This window comes from Callionymus lyra, chromosome 14, assembly GCF_982586985.1.
Source record: "Callionymus lyra chromosome 14, fCalLyr1.hap1.1, whole genome shotgun sequence".
In the NCBI taxonomy this organism is placed as follows: Eukaryota; Metazoa; Chordata; class Actinopteri; order Syngnathiformes; family Callionymidae; genus Callionymus; species Callionymus lyra.
In genome coordinates, this window is record NC_141831.1 from 18,328,738 (window position 1) to 18,349,118 (window position 20,381).

General features: G+C 38.9%; 2 protein-coding genes across 3 annotated transcripts; both read right to left on the reverse strand.

The window, feature by feature from the left end:
- Positions 1–49: 49 nt before the first annotated feature.
- nup98 (nucleoporin 98 and 96 precursor) lies at positions 50–13,911 on the reverse strand. Of its 2 annotated transcripts, none has more exons than XM_087806933.1 (35): positions 13,777–13,911; positions 13,075–13,184; positions 11,818–11,913; positions 11,482–11,667; positions 11,206–11,345; positions 11,019–11,126; positions 10,766–10,946; positions 10,322–10,488; positions 10,081–10,221; positions 9,845–9,977; positions 9,562–9,654; positions 9,189–9,332; positions 8,928–9,061; positions 8,662–8,849; positions 8,267–8,386; positions 7,999–8,188; positions 7,830–7,914; positions 7,642–7,755; positions 7,429–7,567; positions 7,173–7,350; positions 6,929–7,087; positions 5,582–5,800; positions 5,381–5,510; positions 4,795–5,027; positions 4,557–4,732; positions 3,452–3,687; positions 3,109–3,384; positions 2,892–3,049; positions 2,694–2,834; positions 2,461–2,603; positions 2,173–2,394; positions 1,189–1,430; positions 960–1,114; positions 688–799; positions 50–620 (listed from the first exon to the last, which is right to left on the reverse strand). In XM_087806933.1, the coding sequence occupies exons 2-35, from the start codon at positions 13,151–13,153 to the stop codon at positions 424–426; spliced, it is 5,415 nt and encodes a 1,804-aa protein (XP_087663059.1). In that variant the 5' UTR covers positions 13,154–13,184; positions 13,777–13,911; the 3' UTR covers positions 50–423. The 2 variants fall into 2 exon arrangements, with proteins under 2 accessions (XP_087663059.1, XP_087663058.1); XM_087806932.1 differs by having other exon boundaries at positions 9,845–9,980.
- A 2,609-nt stretch (positions 13,912–16,520) lies between these two features.
- On the reverse strand, positions 16,521–17,423 carry LOC148066327 (odorant receptor 131-2-like). Its single transcript, XM_087808142.1, has 2 exons — positions 16,705–17,423; positions 16,521–16,596 (listed from the first exon to the last, which is right to left on the reverse strand). Exons 1-2 carry the CDS (start codon positions 17,421–17,423, stop codon positions 16,521–16,523), a joined length of 795 nt encoding a protein of 264 aa, XP_087664268.1.
- Positions 17,424–20,381: the final 2,958 nt, after the last annotated feature.

Here is a 20,381-nt window from a genome sequence, read left to right on the forward strand (position 1 = left end):
TAGAGAAATGTGTGCAAATGAGGGAGGCATGAGGAATTCACACTATGGACATTTTCATACATCAAATACTTTAATGGAAAGCATATTCACTTGACAGTCAAATTCAATCTTCAGAAATAAAGAATCATTTGTTTGTACAGAAATGTTTAAAAAACTACAATTTAAGAAATTACAAAAAAAAGAATCTGGTTTTCAATTAGTTTATTTTAGTTAAAGTAAATGCATAACAGACACACGAGCCTCAAAAAATAGAACAATCTATGATTTTCATCTGTAAAGAAAACACATATCAAACAGTTGTCTTCATATCCAAGCCTTTAAGTTTAAAACTTGAGTTCGGTTTCCTTTCAACAATCTTTGAAATCTTCGTCCATATCAATTATCGCTGAAGTTTTATGCTGCTGTTAAATCCTGCGCGGGACACTAGCTGAGAACCAGCTGCCTCAGGTAAGCCTGCGTCAGTCCTCGGAGCTCCTCCAGTGTGTAGTCCTCGGGCATCGGCAGACGGCCGATGTGCGGCACCAGGTGTACTAAGGGGACGTCGAGGGCTTTGGGTGCAGAGTCGCCCTGCTGCAGACTCAGGACCACTCGCAAGATATTCGACACACGCTTAGCCATCTCTGCAGGAGGAGGGTTCAGGCTCAGATAACAGCACATGAGATTGAAGTCTGTACCCGAGTGACTGACCTGATTGGGCAAGGCGGTCACGGACAGAGATACAGGGCAGCAGCTCGATCCTGCCACACAAGGAGGTCACGTCGTTGTGAAGACGCTCCAGTTTGTAGCCGGATAAATCCAGCTGTAGAAAAAAATAATGAAACAAATATTGAAATTATATATAGAATTATGTCAAATTCAGACTATATTTTATGGGTACAATATTATTGCCCTTAATTTTTATACCTTTTTGAGCATCTGAAATGTAATCAGTAGCAGGTTTTGCTCCCAGAATATCTCACCTGTTGAACATCTTGAAGGGTCTTGTTCACACGGATATAGTCCAAGTACACTCGACCTGACGTGTCCCAGTCCTGGATGGTGGCACAGCGCTCTGGGAGCGAGAGACCCTCCAGGAACTCCAGCAGGAAGTCGTGGTCGTCATTGATGATGCAATCTAATCAACACCCGACATTTATTATCATTAGTGCTTAACTGTAGCACAACAAGGTGACTTTGCTGTGGACAAACCTGAGGCAAGGTGCTGCATTAAAAGACGATGGCACTGGTTCCAGAAACCAGCCTGGTACAGGTGCACAGCTTCCTGCCGATGGTCTCCGTTACGATGGGCGCGGGTGGCCTTGGACTCGTGTATCCAGCCCTTGGGGATCATCAACTGCTCTGTGAGAAAGCGCTCTCGAGATAGGGAGTTTTCTGAGTCTTGCAGGGGGCAGTGAAGGGTCAACATGTCTCTGACTGCACGTTCGCGCTGCCTATATATGGAAAAGATGACAAAATATTAAAAAAAAAAACCTGCTGGACACATTGCATACAATGCAGAACTGTTGTAATAAACTAACTAGTTTCTAGGAGTGTAACAAAACATTAATACACCTAAATACCGCAATATTTAGCACTGTATCCAGATTTAAAATTATATCTATTTTTCCAGAGACATTTTTACTATTGTTAATTTATATTTCAAAAAGTTGGTGTAAAAATTATATATATATAATTTTTTTTTAATATTTACAATTAAAATGTAAACATTTAACTTTCAGCAGCTTGATGGCAGCCTTCATTATGTCCTTACATCAAACAGACAAAATCCAGCGAGATGACTGAGGACAAGAGGATAGGGTCGACACAAAAGCTTGTACAGCTAATGTTGGAACATATTTTTGAACCAATTAAAAGGAGCTACGACTCTGTGAAGAGTCATGTGGTCTGTAAATTCTACAAATACTCTGCCAATACCACAAATATAGGTAGAAGGTTAGGTAGAACTTTATTGATCCTCAGGAGGTCTCCTTAGGGAAATTTTTTGTCCATGTCCCAAAAGCAATGCAGCAATATAATGAATCGTTACTTCAGTATCTTGATACATATTATTTTATTATTACTATATTTCGAGATTCTTGTCAATACACACCAGGTATATGAGGAGTTAATAATTTACCAATGAGCCTTTGTTATTAAACATTGCCATAGCTTGGTGCAGAGTCCAGGACTTACGCGTGGTCAGGGATGTGCAGTAACACAAAGACGGCCATGTGCCACATGCCTGCACTCTCCAGCTGGGCAGCGTAGCTGGAATGGATAAGTCCTTGTCCAGAAAGACTGAGGTGGGTGTAGTTAAGGGACTGCAGAACACCCCAAAGGTGCCAGCTGAGACGGTGGTCCAAACGGTCCCCAGTGACAGTCAGTGGGTCCAGCAGCTGCTGTAAGCTGTAGTGTCTGAACAAGCAAACAAAAGAGAGGCATGAGATGGAGATGGAGAGACGGAGGGAGAGGCTGGAGTACCTGTCGCTGTAGAGCTTCAGCAGGTGGTAGCAGAGGTCATACAGAGGCTGGACCGACTCGTCCTCCTCGTCCTCTTGTGGTTCATCAAACTCCAGGTATGGTGGCAAGGGGGCGCAGGCGTATTTTCCGCTGTCACATGTCCCCTGCGGAAGATGGGGAACATGAAAAATGTTTGTTTTTTTAATACAAACAAAAACAATCTCACTAATCATTTGACTTTGACATGAACTCACCTGGAATGCTTCCTCGTATCTAGTGAGGGCGTCGGCCACGGATGCAGTGGGTGGGAGCATGAACCACAGGTGCACAGCAACACAGCGCTTCCAGTCCAACTGGGAACACACATTGACCACCGAGTCTGATGACGTCCACACCTGAAAATGCACACATGTCAAACGTCACACTCCTCACGCGTGACAAGAACTACGTACAGGTTTCCCTGCCAGCAGTGTCAAGATGCGAAGCCGCTCTTCTGTCACGTAGCTGTCCGTCTGCAGGCGGTTCCAGTCAGCCAGCTGCAGAGCCAGCAGGTCTCTGCAGTACTGGGAGCCCATGACTTGAGAGAGCAGCAGGGACAGACGATGGTCTCCTGCAGACAATCACCAGGGTTAAATAGAAAATGAAGCAGCAAAACAAACAAGGTCTCACCTTCCCGCTGGGCCAGTCTACAGGCCTCGCTTATGCGGTTTCCAGTCAGGTAGCTGAAGATGGCGTCGGTGTGGCGGCCCTTTCCTGCCAATGCCACTTCCTTCTCCACCCTGTTGGTGGTGCTGCGTGACAGCCAGGAGGAAAAGCTCCGCCTCCTTTCCAACTGCTGCTTGTACTCGCCGCACGCCTCCGGATCTGACTCCAAATCAACTGACCCCAGGCGACCCCAAAGGGCTTCACACAGGGTCCAGATTTGGGACCAGTGACCCAGCAAAACTACAAGAACAGATCTGTTAAAAAAAAAAAGAACCAACTCTAAATAATGTACATGACAAATACTTACAATCGTCCTGTCCATCGCCAAGTTCTAGAGTCCACTGGGCATATTCGTGCAGTGCTGCGACACCAGGCTTAGGTTGGACCAGTGGGCAAGGTGAACAGTCTGGAGTAGTAATGGTGCTGTGACTCAAACATATCTCCAGGGGGTGTTGCAGTACAGCAGGTACATCCTCTGTATTGGCCCTCCCTCCTGGAGGCTCCAGACGCTCCATCAGAACCTTAAACGGGCTGCCGGTCAATCTGAGAAATGGCAATCACATTAAACTTAAAAATAACATCAAACATCTTTAGTCACGCTACGAACCAATATCAACGAAAGAGAGGGTGGGTTATTAAAGCAGCAACAGATTTGTTTCTCAGAGTCAGAATAGTGTAAGTGCCACGTGGCAACTCCAAAAAGTCCTCTCAGTACTTCAGTTATATACTCTAACCCACATCTGTAAAGTAGTTTTTTCATGTGGACTCTCACAACGTCATGTGGACTCAGACAGACATGGTTAAAATAATAGCAAGAGTTCTACTAAATTAGTCACTCATGACGGTTCAAAACTAAATTAATCATTAAAGAAATATGGAAAACAAAGTTGAAATGTTGATACTTTAAAGTCAGCTGCTTTCAATCTCGGGTCTAAATACAAACGATCAACTAAAAAAAATAAAATGTTTACTGACAGGGAATCAAACACACAAGCGCATCATCATAACAATCACACCATGAAGTATTATTTCACTAAAGTAGGAAACTGAAAACTTCTGAAGCTTCACTCATGTTGCCAACATGTTCACACAACTAGCGCGGTGCATTTGTATGAATCTGGCCATACGATACTTATTACGATACATGTGTGACAATACAATATATTCGATATATTACAATACTGTAGGAACAACGATATGTTGTTTTTTCTTTTTTAAAACAATGATTTCTGGCTCCAACAACAAAGAAATGAAAATGTACCTTTTTTTTTTTTCAAAGGTATAAAATTGAAAAATAACATCAATACAGTGCTATCAACTATTGATACAGTATTGGGAATGAAGAAATAACAATATATTGTTTTATCAGTATTTTCTTACACTGCTACACACAACTACCCTCAGATTCTTACGGTTTAGTCTTCACTGGTTTAGGCAGGAAGCTGAAATCTGTCTTGCTCTCTTGGGATTCAAAGTCTTTGAAGGATGGAGTCAGCTGCTGCCCACAGTGCACCAATGTCCATCCAGGGCCCCAGCCCACCCTGAAGGACCGTCCAGCAAACAGACCACTGTCCATCAGCAGATTGCCCTGGAAAAAATATTTGTGTTAAATAACAACCCACCACAGGACCAAAAGTGTTTTTCCCCCACCTTTTCATAAGTCACCGATGCCTTGATGGGGACGGGTCCCCCCAGACGTCGTGCCCCCACAGTTCTCACTGCAGGCTCTGCTGGCTTTGAGGGCAGCAGGAAGGAAGGTGGTGGGGCTGCCGACCACATCTTCGAGCGGGTGTCGACCCACGGAGAGGTCCGAGACAGTGGAGTTGGTGAATGCGGTGAGTCCGAAAGGCTGGATGTGAAGCGAGTCTGCAGGAGCCCCCCTACTTAGAATACAAAAACAAAAAGATAATGTTAATTATATAACTACATTTATATTTGAATTTCAAAAAAATTCAGTGAGCCACGTCAGGGGGCTGATGTGCGTTACCAAGCCCTGAATTAACCTGTTTATTTCTATAACAACTTAACAACCTAAACCCAAAATGTCTTTATTTCATCCGTTTTCTCCACGAATCAATTTTTTTTAGCATATTTAAGAGTATAAACTGATAAACAGTACAATTGTAATTTACACAAAATGTCCTGCTAAGAAAACCCTCAAGAAAAGAAACGGGTTGGTAAATGTATAGTTATAGTTGGTCAATTCACATCACTTTAACAAAAGTTTAACACATACCAGAATGTCTTGTCTGAGTAAAGGGGGTTACAATTTGTGGTGATGGGACGTCTGAGATCTTTAACCCACTGTGGTCTTTCAAAACATATTCATCCTCCTCATCTTCAGCAAATAGTGATGCCTTCATGATCTGCTCACAGAAAGAAAAACAAAAGAATCATGTAGTGTCCGTTTTGAAGGATGTCACTTTTGCTCGTCTACCTGGAGGGTGTGGGGGTTGATTCCCAGTGAGGAAGCAAAGTGGCTGGAGGCAGAGATGCTGTCCTCTGCTGGGATCAGGCTTTCAGGCTTCTTTCTCATTGAGTCAAGCATTTCCTCTTCTCCTTCCTCTCCCTGCATTCCCTCAGTCGGGAAGCTCTGCGTTATATCTGCCATGTCACTGTCCAACTCCACCACATTCGCCGGCAGCTCTCCAGCTGACTGCAAAAACACACACGTGTCGAATACAAAAAGTATGAAGTAGACAGATAATTTACATTGATATAAGCATTTATATTCACAGATGTATAGCTCACATCTGCAACTGCAAGACAACGTTGTAATTAAATGAATAAATGTAATTCATGATATAAAGAAAGAACTTATCCTTTACAAAGATTCTTCTACATTCATACAACACAACAGAAACAAAAACACTTTCATATAATGAGAAGGTTTATTGATAGCATTAAAAACACGTGAAAGAAAACAACTACCTGCGAGATAGGTAGACACAACTTCTGAATGATCAAAAATCTCTCAGGCAAAGCTTAAATTATAGCAATGTAATGTGAAAATAACACCCTTGTAGACAACTGTGTAATTTTTAACCGGTGTAGCAAATGAAGCAATATTTTGTCGTTTAATTCCATGTGAATGTGTGACAGTTGACACATTTTGCCACCACATTCAATAGTTTGAATTTGGTTTGGATCGGTGCATCCTTACTTTTTACAAATAACATTTTACATTTAATCAGAAATAAACAATGAATTTATCCTCTTAAAATTGTGTTCCAAAATGCGACAGCTACAAATTTAAATATTATGGGTTTGCCACGGCGATGAAATGTCAAAAATACATCAAAATAATTATTTTTTAAAGAAGCAAGTATTCACCTAGTGTAGGAGTTTAAATCAGATAAATGAAATTCGACACACATTTCCACCAAAGCAAAAAATACTGCCAAATGTAAAAGAAAATTAGCTACTCCGTCCAAAAGAGCAGGCTAATTATAAGGAAACTTTGACTTGACCACAGAAAAACAATTCTTATGTTTTTTCATGCCATTTAAAAAATATTTTGTATATAATAGGAGCATTTGGCACGTCCCTTTAGGCATTATTGGTAAACAAATGGAGTAAATATCATTATAATGCTGACATGCCTTAATTGGGAAGTTTTAACTTAGTGAATTTAAAGTATACTCAGACAACTTGTTGAATATCTCCTGGTCTATAGTATATTAGAAAAACTAACGATTGGACAAAACAAACAATAAAAAAATCATGATTTTCAGGGCACGATTTAAAAGATCACAATTTGTTACTGTCATGCAGGCAGCTCTACCTGAGCTGGTGGCGCCACCTGCTGCTGTGTAAGTGGGGACGGTTGTTGAGGTTTTGTGAAGGGAAGAGACATAGTCTTCAGCTTTTTTGGGTCTGCTTGTAGCAGAGCGTCATCGTCCTCATCAGAATCCTGGAGTCCATATTTGGAAAAGTGTGCAACCTAGTGAGGAGAAGAAGGAGAACAGTTGGCAATACCAAACTAGTGGCTGTCAACTTAACGATGCTACTAAAGCGTGAAAGGTCACCTCAAAAACCCAGGAGCCAGTCTCGGGTCGGTACTCCAGAAAGCGTGCCCCTTGACGCCGGGAAGCTCTCTCAAGTCGACTTTCATAGCTCATCTCAGTGAGGCGTTCAGGACTCCGTATTTGAATGCAAGTAGTTTTATCATTTGGCCAAACTCCATCCAAGGTGACCTCGGCTCTCCTGAGAATATACAGACGTTTTTTTCAGTCAACTAATTGATTTACCAGCAATCCTCCATTTTGCCTTAGAAGTACCCACCTGTTAAGTCCCTCCCCTTCTGGTGGTTTATTCTTATCATCTGGATATACTATGACTTCTTTTCGTCTGAAGTGAACAATCTGATCCAGATTCAGGCCCGTCAGGTTGACCACTCCAGGAAAGAAGATGGAACCATAGCCTGCAAGAAATGTGATAACCTGATTAAAAGGAGGTTTTCAAGTTCAATGAAACAGGATATAAAACAAGCACTACCTTTCCTGCCGATGGTGAAGTTTTCCACCACGCACTCGCCGTTGTCGTCCATCAACTCTGCCAACTCGTCCAGAGACGGGATGGTGAAATAGCCAGCACGATTAAGAACAATTCCTAAGAAGATAACGCTGTTAAGACATGTGATGCATCTCAATATGCTGGTTGCACTTTGTGTGTGTATGCAAGACCTGCTGGGTGAGGAGTCAGAGACTCCAGCATCTCCTCCTGCAGAGACTCTTCTCCTACAGACGCACACATCTCCTCACTGCTCAGCTACAAACACACACATAAACATGAGCACGAACATCAGAACATAGATAAGCAGGGCTTATCTATCAAACTCTAGTGACCTCTGACCTCAAGCCCACTTCTGGAGGATTTATGCATGTTCAGCTCATTGATGGTGTCTTGTAGGCTCGTCTGAAGGCGGCTCTGAGGGATCGGTTTGGCAATAGGGTTGACATAAAACTGAGTCACCTCCAGGTCCTCTTCATGCTGGTTACTGGCAAGTGGAATCTCACTCACATCATCGTCATCCTCCAAATGGCTGCATTCATTAAAGAAAGGTTTGATTAAACTTGATGCCAGACAACTTCATTTTTATAGAATAATAATTGACACACACCTGTGCCCATTGTGTGGATACTCAGGAGGAGACAAGAGTTCAGTGTCTGTCTCTTTGCTCAGTGGGCTGCTGTACTGACTTTTGTTCAGGTTCTTCAGCACTAGTTTCTTGATGCTCTTCCTATAAGAAAGCGATTTAAGACAACTGATTATCATTGAACAAAATCAATTAACATCAATTGTTATGAAAGAAATATTCTGCTTGGACTAAAAAAAAAAGTTAAATAATGAGACGCGCAATAACTTGTTCTTCTCTCTAATTTTAGTTAATTTTTGTACAATTGCATGTGAATCCCATATTTATATGTAGGCTTATGCCGACAGACCAGATTTCATGGAAATAAACGAACAAAAGATGGAATATGTATATTATACATTTGGCAAATAAAAGGTTACCGTGGCACAAATGCTCCGTTGATAAGTGAAGGCTCGTCATCGTCTAGACAGTCAAACAGCTGAGATTTGGAGCCGCTCAATGATGTCAAGGCTTTTGGGCGAACCCTTGTAGCAGGTCGAGGGGTTAGCTTGTAGTGGGAGGGAGTAGTCAGAGCCTTCTGAGCAGTCGGATTTGTTGGTTTCAGACGCTGTAAGACAAAAGCTAGTTAGCTTTCACAATTGATTCTTGTTTATTGATTGATGTGCATTTTATTCACAGTTCTCACCTCTTCTTTCTTTTTTGGGTCTGACAGTGGGTTCCTGAACAGTGGCGAGTCTCCATATGGTGAAAAAGCAAGCATGCTGAGCTGTCGTTGCAGTATGGCCTGCTGGGCTGCTGATGCACCAGGATCTGCAAGAGCTAGAGGATGACAAACAAAACATTTCAACAATTTGCGGCATTTTGACCTTTTCTTTTTGGGTAAACATTTAATATTAGATAGATTGACAGATGTTCTCTGAAATGTAACAAAGATGTAGCTGCTCACCAACTGGTTGCTGAGGATTTACAAAACCCATGCTGCTGGTTCCACTGTTGAACACAGATGTCCCAAATGTTCCCATTGTTCCCAGAGCCGACCCCAGTTTGTTTTGGTTGTTTCCGAAAAGAGATGTCTGGCCAGTCCCCAGTGCTTCAAATACATATGTTTGCAAAGAAAATTACATGTTAGCTTGAGAAGAAAAAGACAAAACGTACATGGCAGATTGAGCTGTATTGCAAAATTTAGGCAGTAAAAGAAAAGAAAGTAAAAAAAGTAAAAAGGAGAAGACATTTAACTTATTACTAAATTTCAAGTATATAATGACAATGTAAGCTCATTTAAGCGTATATTGTTATTTTTTAATCTTATGAAGTCATACCGGTCCCAAAACTGGTTCCAAGGGTCGTTCCCAATCCGCCGGTAGCCTGCTTGTTCCCAAACAGTGTTCCTCCGGCAGGGTTGGTGCCAAAACCTGAAGAGGAGCAAAAACAGTGAGCAAGTGATCTGTTCAAAAACAACTGGTCATAAAAATCAAAACCATTTAACTTTTACAAGTTATTTGCAGTCCTTGAACAAAATGCTTCCTAATTGTTAAACAAAAGTCACCAAACCTCTCTGATAAATTATCGTACAATACACCAAAAGGTAGCAGTAAACCTTACCAAAGGTGGACTGATTTGTTCCTGCTCCCAGTGTTAATGTAGGTTTGGTACCAAAAAGTCCAGTTCCAGTGCCAAAGGATGGAGCACTGGTGGTGGTTGTGCCGAAGCCTGCCGTCTTATTTCCGAACAAATTCTGCTTTTGGACGAAACATTTTTAAGGAAAAAAAACTTAACAGCAAGAATCCAGAAAAAAATAAAATACAGGTTCTTATCTTTGATAGAGAAAAAACAACTACCTGTGCGGCCACATTGCCAAATCCTCCACTTGGTTGACCAAAAAGTCCGGGGGTTGTGCCAAAACCTGTAGCAGCAGCGCTTGTTTGAGCTGCACCAAACAAACCGGCTGACGGGGTCGCTGCAGTGTTTCCAAATAAACCCTAAAATAAAAAATAGAAACCCATCAAGAATTAGGAAAACAAAAAATAATACATTTGACTCCAACACAAAAATATCATAAGAATGAAAAATTCTACTAACCATAGTAGCGGAGCTGGTCTGGCCCAGTGTACTGTTGTTTCCAAATGAGAATCCAGCACTCTGAGTTGTTGTTGTCTGACCAAATGGTTTGAATAGACTGCTTGCATTCTGTTGAGGAGTTTGACCAAACAGTCCTCCAGTGGTGGCACTGAAGCCACTTGTAGCAGCTTAAAAAAAAAAAGAAGGGATAAACATGTCAATCATCACAAAAAAAAAGAAACTGAAAACCAGGAGTTTCACTAGAATTGGGTTGCATTTAGTGGAAGACAATAAATCAATTCAGTAGATCAAATTTGAATAAAAACTACAGAGATGAACAAGAACACACAGTTTTTTTAAATGGCTGGTTTAAATATGTCCGAGTGCTGTTAAGCAGCTGGTAATATGAACACACAAAATCCTACAACCAAATCACCCACATAATGACGAGAGACCATTTCTTACCTGCACCAAAAGTAGTCTTGTTCTGTCCAAATGAAAAACTGGCGTTTGGTGTTGCAGCCCCAAACAGTCCAGTGGTGGTGCTTGATGGTGCTGCAGCAGCACCAAACAGACCCGCTGTTCCTGCCACCATCTGGTTGGTGGGTCCCTTACGACCAGCCTGATAGTCCTCCAGTCGAAGCTCCTGTAGGAACATTAATTCATCAAGTCAGGTGAAGCAAAAAGGGGGATAAAAAATCCTTAGCCAAAAAACAACCTCCAGTGACTTGTTCTCATATTCCTTCATGGCAGTGATGCACTGGTGTTTGGTATTGATGCTGCTGGTCACACCTGCTTTGACCATCGTATCACTGCCTGTTGGGGCCTGGAAGAAACAAAAAAGAGGCATTGAAAAAAGGGATTTACAGGCAAAATAAATGTTTCAGAATACCAGAAGAACTCACATTGAATTTGACAGTGGTACCAGGTTGCTGGCTTGCAGAGAACCCAGCACCTCCGAATAAAGAGTTGGTGCCACCAAATGGGTTGGCTGTGGCATTGGTTGCTCCAAACAGGCCACCAGTACTGGTACTGGTGCCAAAACCTTCAAGACACAATACACAAAGTAGTTAGAACGTGCTTACCAAAACAAAAAAATCAAATACATTCTATATTTAACAGATTAAAACGTATTAACAATAGGAAAGATATAAAATAATATTTAAAAAGAGTTATCTTACTGCCAAAGGTGTTGGGTTTAGTGGCTCCAAAAGCATTGTTGGGTTGTGAAAAGAGCCCAGTGCTGGTGCCAGTGGCTGCATTTCCAAAAAGGCTTGTCGATGTCCCACCAGCAGCACCGAAGCCAAAGCCTGTGTTGGTGGATGAGGTGGCAGGCTGGCTGAATGTGGTTGATCCGAAAAGACCACCTGCGGTAAATGTTGGGGGAAAAAAAGAAAAGAAATAAAAACCTTGTAGAACACAAGTTTTTCTTATTCATCTTCAAGAAAATGAATGAAGACCGCATTCTAAAATTAGTCTGAAAGCAGAGTGTTTATGAAGTGAAAACAGGCCGATACCTGGTTTGTTTTGTGTGGTTCCGAAAAGGCCGCCAGTGTTGGCGTTAGCCCCAAAAGCTGAAGCACCGAAACCACCCGTCGTCCCAAACCCAGTGTCTGGAAACAGATTGCTATAGTGAGAACCTTGTGATACCAATAACTTTAAGATGCGGCCATATTTATGTACAACCAAATTCTAAATTGTACTAAAACACAATGTGACACTGCATTACTAGTATGTTGAGCAGAAACGCAAGCAATCCTCAGTTTTGGCAGAAAAATAAATAAACTTAAGAGAAGTGGACAAGCACACTGACTTTTGGAATGATTCAAAGTTGCAAGACCATTTTTTTTTACAAACCTAGGATGACATTTGAACAGGCAGAGCTTGGAAATGGTTTTAAATAGCCTGAGTCAAACTCAAAATCAACATGTCTGAAACCTAGAAACTGAAATATTCTTCTTCAAAAACTAAACACGTGATCTGCAACCGTAATTAAATATGGCTAATTGCTTTAAAACTCATTTACTTAAGTCCTGTGTAAGGCCGGGTACGGAACATTGGTTCTTTTGTACCACGGACTAAAATGCTTTGCTAGAAACAAAACTTTTTTTGAATTAATCCTGCACTCTGCATTACTTGAAACTATTTAATATTGGCCGGTGAGAGATACATTGCCTTTTTCATTTGACTTTCTTAACTGAGAGCCTTAACATTTCCGATCTGTTAAACACTGTGTTCAGATAGAAGGTAAATTGAAGTGTTATACGGTTGTCGATATGAATGAATAGAGGTTTTAGATGCCATTGTAAGTAAGTAAGCAAGTCATTTTTATTTGTATAGCGCTTTTCCAGACCAGGGTCACAAAGCACTTAAACAATATTCAATAAAGTATATATTTTAAAGATCAAGATAAAACTGATAACACAACAGGAGTTCCGAAAATCAAGGAAAAGCCTGAACAAATAGAAACGTCTTAAGATGTTTCTTAAAGGAATTAGTAGACTCCATCAAGCGCAAAGAGAGAGGAAGATCGTTCCAAAGCATAGGAGCAACAGCCTAGAAAAGATTCCTCTCCTCTTTCTGTGCCTGCTAGAGTGTTCGCATCATCTTTAAGAAGAAGGTAAAACATTTTTGTCTTAAATGAGGCAATTTCTTTTAGTTCTTTTTTCCAGCCAGTAGCACTCATAACTATGTCAACAACTGAAAATTCAATTTTCAATTGATACAAAGCCCTAGTCCTACAGTGCATATAAGAGTTTTCGAAAAATACTCACTTTGCTGTCCAAATGTGGATGAAGTACCAAAACCTCCTGTCCCACCACCAAAAGGTGTTCCAAATGACTTGTTGAACATCCTGTCCTGCTTGCAGGACCAGGCAAGTTACCTGATGAAAACAGGAAACACTTTTACTCACCCATTTCCAGTTACAATTATTCAGTTCGCAAACACTTCCAACACAAAGGTTATTTTAAAGGAAACCTTTCATGTTACATTTCGATTACCCACGTAAAAATATTTGATTCTATCACACTAAGAAGTACTTCAACAAATGATTATGGATTTTTTTTATCGAAGTCCCAAAAAACTGGGATGCTTTTCCTTTTTACTTCCAGCTACACGTGCTTACAAAATAACTATTATCTTAATAACAATAACCAAATCTACCCGTTTTTCACGCTGTCAGAGTTTAAATCTATAAGAAACAGAGCCAAAACATACAGGAACTTCCGTTGAACACGATGTAAACATAAATAAGTGAAGAGCATATATTACGTGACGTTATCTTCAAACGACAACCAGGCTTAGTAAGAAACAGTCCAACACGTGCCGATGGATATAGTTTTAGAGATATACAATAATTCAACATATCTTGGCTAACGTTAGCCAGCTAGCTTTGCCGCTAGCCGCCTAGCTTTGCTATGTCGTCAAAACAAAAGTGAATCCATTCCAAACTATAAAAGACGCACAATATTCACCTAAGACAGTGAAGGCCGCGATCTGTGTCTGTTGTCGATGTTAAATCTGGAATTATAAAGTCTTAATACATTAAAAAATATTTCATCAGGACGTCAGTGGCGCCGCGAGCCACAACGAGGGAAAACTGCGCCTGGTGCGTGGAGACGTAATATCATACGTCAAGGGTAAACGTCATCACGTAAAGTGTCATGTGATCAGCTTTCAAACGGCGTTGTACGAAAGCCACTTTTGAAAAACATATCATCGTTGAAAATAAACACATCATTTGAGTGACACGCGAAATGACTTGGATCATCATATAAATGGTTGACTGGCATGAATCTCAATCATTATCACACATACCGACGTCAAAATGAATAAAGATTAATAATGAATAAAGATTTTCTATTTCTATTTCTATTTCTAAAATCTCGGTAGTTTATTTATTTATAGTATTCTAAGTGTGCATTGAATTTGATGTATGTAAGTAAGTAAGTAAGTAAGTAAGTAATATTTATTTATATAGCGCTTTTCCAGAAACACACATTATTATTGTAATTGACTTGGTCCTTGGTTCTGTTTTTCTATTTCGTATTTTGTGTGTTCTCTTGTTTCATTCTTTTATTCTGTACTGACACCACAAAATATAATATGCTGTGTTTACAACAGGCAATAAAAGCTCTAATTCTGATCAGATTATTTGTTGTATCCGCCTCATACTGTGTAATATCGCCTCTCGTTGGGCCTCAGTATTTCGCTAAATTTCTAGTGAATGCAATGGCAATTAAACATTTTAATGTTTTAGCTAAGCTAGTTGAAGAAGTGATGCTAGTTACAGACAACCTTCTGTAACACTTTATGTCGTCGTACAATTGAATGATTTCAACTTTAAATTAAAAAAACAAACATTTTATCTTTATAATGAAATTGAGAAAAAGGAAAGGGAAACATAAATGTTTTAATTAAATTATTAGAGTATCCTATATTTTAATGTATATGCTTTATGAAAAATGTTTGCTGGGTCACAATTAAAGCAGCACTGGGTAGGTTCGCTACCTTAATATTTTTGTACTAAAATAACTTGTGATGACAAAACTAGTTCAAACTAGTTGAATGACCCACTGTAAAAGTTCTTGGGGATGGTGTGAACATGCTACATATCGCGCTTTTTGTGGTGGGGGGTTACGGTACAAAAACAAAGTTATTATAAAAGCCGTCATAACGCATATATTTAATTTAATATTTCGTTATCCACAATCTGATTCATTACCTCATTGCTATCCATTCTTCATTCAGCCAATGGAAACAGAAAATTCATCCAACTGCTGCAAACCGGGAGATGGGAACTTTTGCTATGTTTAGCGTTTAGTGCTCATGGGAAATGTGGTCTTCCGTCGGGCTAAGCACTACCACTTTAGTCCACTGGCGTCGCTCGACTAAAAATAGCATAGAGCTGCTTTAAGTAAAATGAATGAAATATAAAAAAATTCTAAACGCAAATATAAGGAGGAAATGTGTGTATTTCTTTTAGGTCCTAATTATCATTCTTAATGCAAAAATGTCACATAAGTTACTTTCCAGGGTTCTTAGTAGAAGAAAACAAAAAATCTGCTCAAATATATGTTCGTTTTCCTGCGGAGTCTCTAAACTGACAGCAGGTGGTGCTATTGTTATGAATTTGCATGTGTGGAATTCACTTCTGAAGAAACTATTTAGAAATGTACTCATGTTCTCCTTTTTAAATGAATAAGATGAATGAATGGATAGAAGGACTGACTGATCGAAAATAAGGATATAAGAAACCACAGCTTGCCTTTTTATACAAAATAACCTGTATTACTTCAAAGTTTACAAAAAGACAAACTATTTTTTCCTCGATGCTATAAATACATTGCTTTGTTTCTTTGAACTTACTCATTCAATCACATCTCTTCTTAATGTTTCATGGTGACATTTATAATATGTTCTTTGAATGAAAACAGAGCCATTTGATTGTGTAGTAATACATAAAAATGTGTTTTTATTGTGTTCTTGATAATAAGTGAAAATGTGCTGAATATAATTCAAATATACTTGGGATAAAATTGAATATTCAGCACCAGTTAAAAGAAAGTAGCCCATGCTGAAATTGAAGTACCATATCTTGAGGTTGTTGTAATAACAGAAGAAAGTATGATATCTTCAGCGGCCAAGTCAATACATCCTTAAATATGACAATATTGAATTTATTTAAATGTAACAGAATGGTTGTTTATAAACCAATCAAAAGAACTGTCTTAATATCACAATACAACAAAGTTTTTTCCTGTGCATATATTTTACTTTATTGTACTTATTTGACGAAATATTGAAAGTTGAAAAAATTGTAGAAATATGTGGGATTCTATATGAATCAAACATTTTCAATCCTATTTCCCTATACGATTTTTTTGTTATTGCAATATTGTCGAAAAGATGTGAAATAACATTTGTTGAAAGAAATGTAGCTTTCTGTTCATCAAATATTTATTTCTGTTTTATGGTATCAATTTAAATTCACAGTGATTTTGGTTGTTCTATATGTTCTCATATTCCTTCACGGCAGTGATGCACTGATGTTTGGTATTGATGCTGCTGGTCACACCTGCTATGACCATCGTATCACGGCCTGTCGGGGCCTGGAAGAAACAAAAAAGAGGCATTGAATTATATTCTATATATGTTGTAATGTGTTCGGTTTTCTATTGTTTATACAGACATCAGTCTTCACTGACTACCTCAACTGTTAATAGAAGAGATAACTCAGTAGGACAGGTTTGATTGTCGTGTCTCTGAGCACATAGACAAGAGAAGCCAGACATCGAGGCGCAATTAACAGACACACATACAATATGTTCTGCAGCCACACAAAAGCCACAAACGTGACCATTCGATAAAGGAAGACGGTCAGCGGGTTGAAGATGGTCGATAGGAGAATCAGACTGAGCTGGACCAGATGAAGCAACAGAGTGTTTCGTATTTTTTGAGCTGAACTTCTGTTTCTCGAAGCTGACTTAGCTACGATGGTCACTCCGACATAGCACGATACAAGGGCGGCGCCTTCAGATACAAACAAAATACATTCGTAGGCTTCACTGAACTGAATAGAAGCTGGATGCGCATAGACGAGGAACGTGTAGCATAGAGTCGGCATCCTGAGGATCCACAAGTTGATAACCGGCATCTGGATGGTTAACATGACATGGATGAAAATGTACAGAAAACATAAAGTCCAGATGAGAAAAATAGCCACCAGTGTGTTTCTTATCGTGACGACGGACGTGTGTCTGAGCGGGAAACACACGGCCACGCATCTCTCCAAAGACATCACCACCAGCGTCAGAGGAGAGATGGAGTTTGTAAGATTAGCTACACTGACGAGGAATCCGCATGCAGGGTATGTGAGAACAAATCTAGCGGATGACGCAAGGTAAAGGATTTGACTAAAGACGACAAAAAATGTGTCTCCAAGCACAAGGTTGTAGAGCAGGACGTAGCGTGATGTCTCACAGAACACCGGCTTGCTCCGCAGGGTAAACAAAATGATCATGTTGATGAGGAGAAAGCAACAGACAGGAATCGTGGTCAGTGAGGAGAGGATCACACGCTCCAGGTACCCCAGAGCTAATGTTTTGTTGTCCTGTGACATCGCAGTCAAAGTTCAATACGAACTCTCAAAGTCTTTGTGATGCATTAACAATTCTCAAACAGTACTTCTCTTTATATCTGATCTGACATCTATTAACATCAACAGGGCTCTACCCTGATGTAACAAACATTATCAGTTTCATCATCCTGCCACGTAAGCAAAACATTTCTCAGACAAGTTCAAACTCTAATTTTATTGTTCATCTTCTTGAAGGGTTCTTTTCAATAAAATACACTTTCCTTTTTAATAGTCTATTTTTCTTCTTTATTTGGATTGAACAAGGAAATACACATGTTCAAATTCCTAGATTATTATAGATATTTGACATGTAATACAATTTTTTTTTTCATTTAAATGTGACCTGTAACCTGCGCAACACAATTTACAAAGAACAAACAGATATATTTTAGGGAGCTGAAGTAAAAAGTTAAAGATTCAATCAATTACATTCAAACTCTTTTACAAATGTGTGTTTTGGCACAAAACCGGCCAATTGCACTTCAAGATGATAGGCACCTAACCAGAATGTTGTAATAAAAGCCAAAGGTGTTGTAACTAAGTATTAGTTTAAGGGCGTGCATGTTTCATCACCTATGTTATTTTAAGTTTATTTTATATTTTTCCTCTTTAAAGGCTTCAGATCGTTTTTCAATTGCCTTATTAAGGTTATAGGTCACATTAAAGGTAAAAAAAAAAAGTTATTTCTCTTGCTGTCATTTTTTAAGATTACGAAAACCAGGCATTTCAACAGTGGTGTGTAGACTTTTTATATTCACAGTAGGTAAAGGGCCTGAGCCATGTCATTATATGCTGCTCAAAATAATATTACATAAATATCAAACTGTACCTATCCATCCATCTATTCATCCTTCAATTCATACATTTACCTAATCCCCCATCTATCCCATCATCCATCCATCCATTCACACATCCTTAATTTCATCTATATTGAATATTGAAACACTTCCATGCCCACCAGTAGCCAGCTTAGTCTTCCCCACAGTCTCCTCCCAGAGGAACTTTTGGTTGTATATGTTTGTCTCTGTGTTATCTTGACTTTTAAGTATTTATATTTATGGGTATTTTTTTATTATTGTTTAAGCGCTTTGTGACCCTGCTCTTGAAAAGCGCTCTATAAATACTAATTACTTTCTTACTTACTTACTTATCTAGACCCCTAACTCGATGTTTAAAAAAGCACAGAAAAAATTGTTGAATGCTTGAAAATTGAATTAAATAAAATGTTTGCTTTTAGAAAAAGAACCAGTTATGTTGCACATTACACAGAGAGTATTGGAGTTTGTTGAGCTGATGTCCTTCTTAAGTCAATCAGTTTGACATTACTGCAACATCAGCAAGAAGGTTGCAGGTTCACCTCAAGTTTTGGGGCGACATGTGACCTTTCTGTGCGAATGTTTTACCCTGCTTACGTGAGTAAACTCTGGTTTCCTTTAACAGTCCAAATCATACAGATGTTGATATATGATATTTATATTTACCAGATAAATATCTGACCCACTGCTTTAAAGCAGTTTGATATATAAGAATGTTTAAGAATGTAACCTATGACTGCCTTTATGTTAACTAATCTGAGGGTTCATCTTATAGGTGTCTTGACCCCAAAAAAGCATAGATAAAAAGCAAAAAGAAAAGCACAATTAAGCTTTGTCTGAATTTAAGAAAAATAGCTCTAAACAAAAATAAATAAATGGGAACCCACTTCCAGTTTTGACTGCTCTGACAAGAGGAAACAAACAGAGAGAAGAGTTTTCATAAGACAAAGACATTTTTTATTTTATGGCACATGACCTCAACATTTCTGACAACACAGGCTGCATCAGCAATCACAAAAGAAGGAGTTTAACATGAGTATTACTACAGAGAACAAGATTTGAACGTTCGAAGCGAAGTGCCTCACATTAACCAACTTGCTGATGAAACAGTGTCAGGAGACTCATGACTCACTGTTGACAGCATTTCCACTTGTAGTAATGGAGGTTGTGTATGTACTGGTATCCTATGTTGACGTGTAGTACCACATTTAAGTTATTTCTGGATACTCCGCTTTTTAACTTTTAAGCATTAATGCCATTATTGCCATTTAGAAATATGTTATCCTTAAAATATGGATTTGAGTTGTTGAATGAACATCTTTTTTTAGGTAATCAATGATTTCCTAATACCTGATATGATTACTAATCATTCTAAGTACTTAACACAAGGCTCATTGAGACTTTAAAATGAGTCAAGCTAGGATTAAAAATGACAATACATATTTTCAATGTACTATTATTGTTTTCTATTAAAATAAAGGAAAATATGTTCACTAAGTTCCCTCGAGTGTCACAGAAGCAATTATACCTCACTAAATAATAAGTAATCGCACTAAAGCTTCTCTGCAAAATCTTATCCTATCATACTGCAAAAAGGGACTGTTAAATTGTAAAGAAAAAGTTGCTTAATACTCCCAGCAAGATCCACCAAGCAGCAATTAAACATAGATTAATAATGTTTTTTAAAAGCCTTAAAGGTTCTGATAGACACTGTCGGGCTTTAAATGATTACACAATATTCATTCATGTTTAGATAAAATCTCTTCAAATCAGATAATTTGAAGAAGAATGCATTCAAAAACAGTACAGATTTCTAGCTTGATGAATCGATAAGAAATAAGAAAATTAATCATTGTTTAAAGTATTCAAGAAATACCTGAAACAAGTTGTATATCAACATTCAGTTATAATTTATGAAATTTATGACACTGAAAGATTATCTTGAACTTTATTTTGATACCGTCAAATTCCTAATAAATTAAGTTTTAATATTTTTAACCTTTGAGTTCTGAAAACTTCCAATGCACCTAAGACAAAGGACGACTTATAAATAAATAAAACTATAAAGTGAGTTTACTTGAACATAATTTGATAGACCAGGTCCAGACAACAGAGGCTGACTTTT

Bases quoted from the DNA above. Each gene is read 5' to 3' on its own strand.
- nup98 (XM_087806932.1), bottom strand. From the start codon at position 13,153: ATGTTCAACAAGTCATTTGGAACACCTTTTGGTGGTGGGACAGGAGGT. The intron at 10,222-10,321 runs GTTAGTAGAATT...TTTTTATTTTAG, and splicing joins AGACCAGCTCCGCTACTATG to GGTTTATTTGGAAACACTGC. The intron at 7,915-7,998 runs GTCAGAGGTCAC...GTGTGTTTGTAG, and splicing joins CCTCCAGAAGTGGGCTTGAG to CTGAGCAGTGAGGAGATGTG.
- LOC148066327 (XM_087808142.1), bottom strand. From the start codon at position 17,423: ATGTCACAGGACAACAAAACATTAGCTCTGGGGTACCTGGAGCGTGTG. The intron at 16,597-16,704 runs ATCGACCATCTT...AATTGCGCCTCG, and splicing joins CAGCTCAGTCTGATTCTCCT to ATGTCTGGCTTCTCTTGTCT.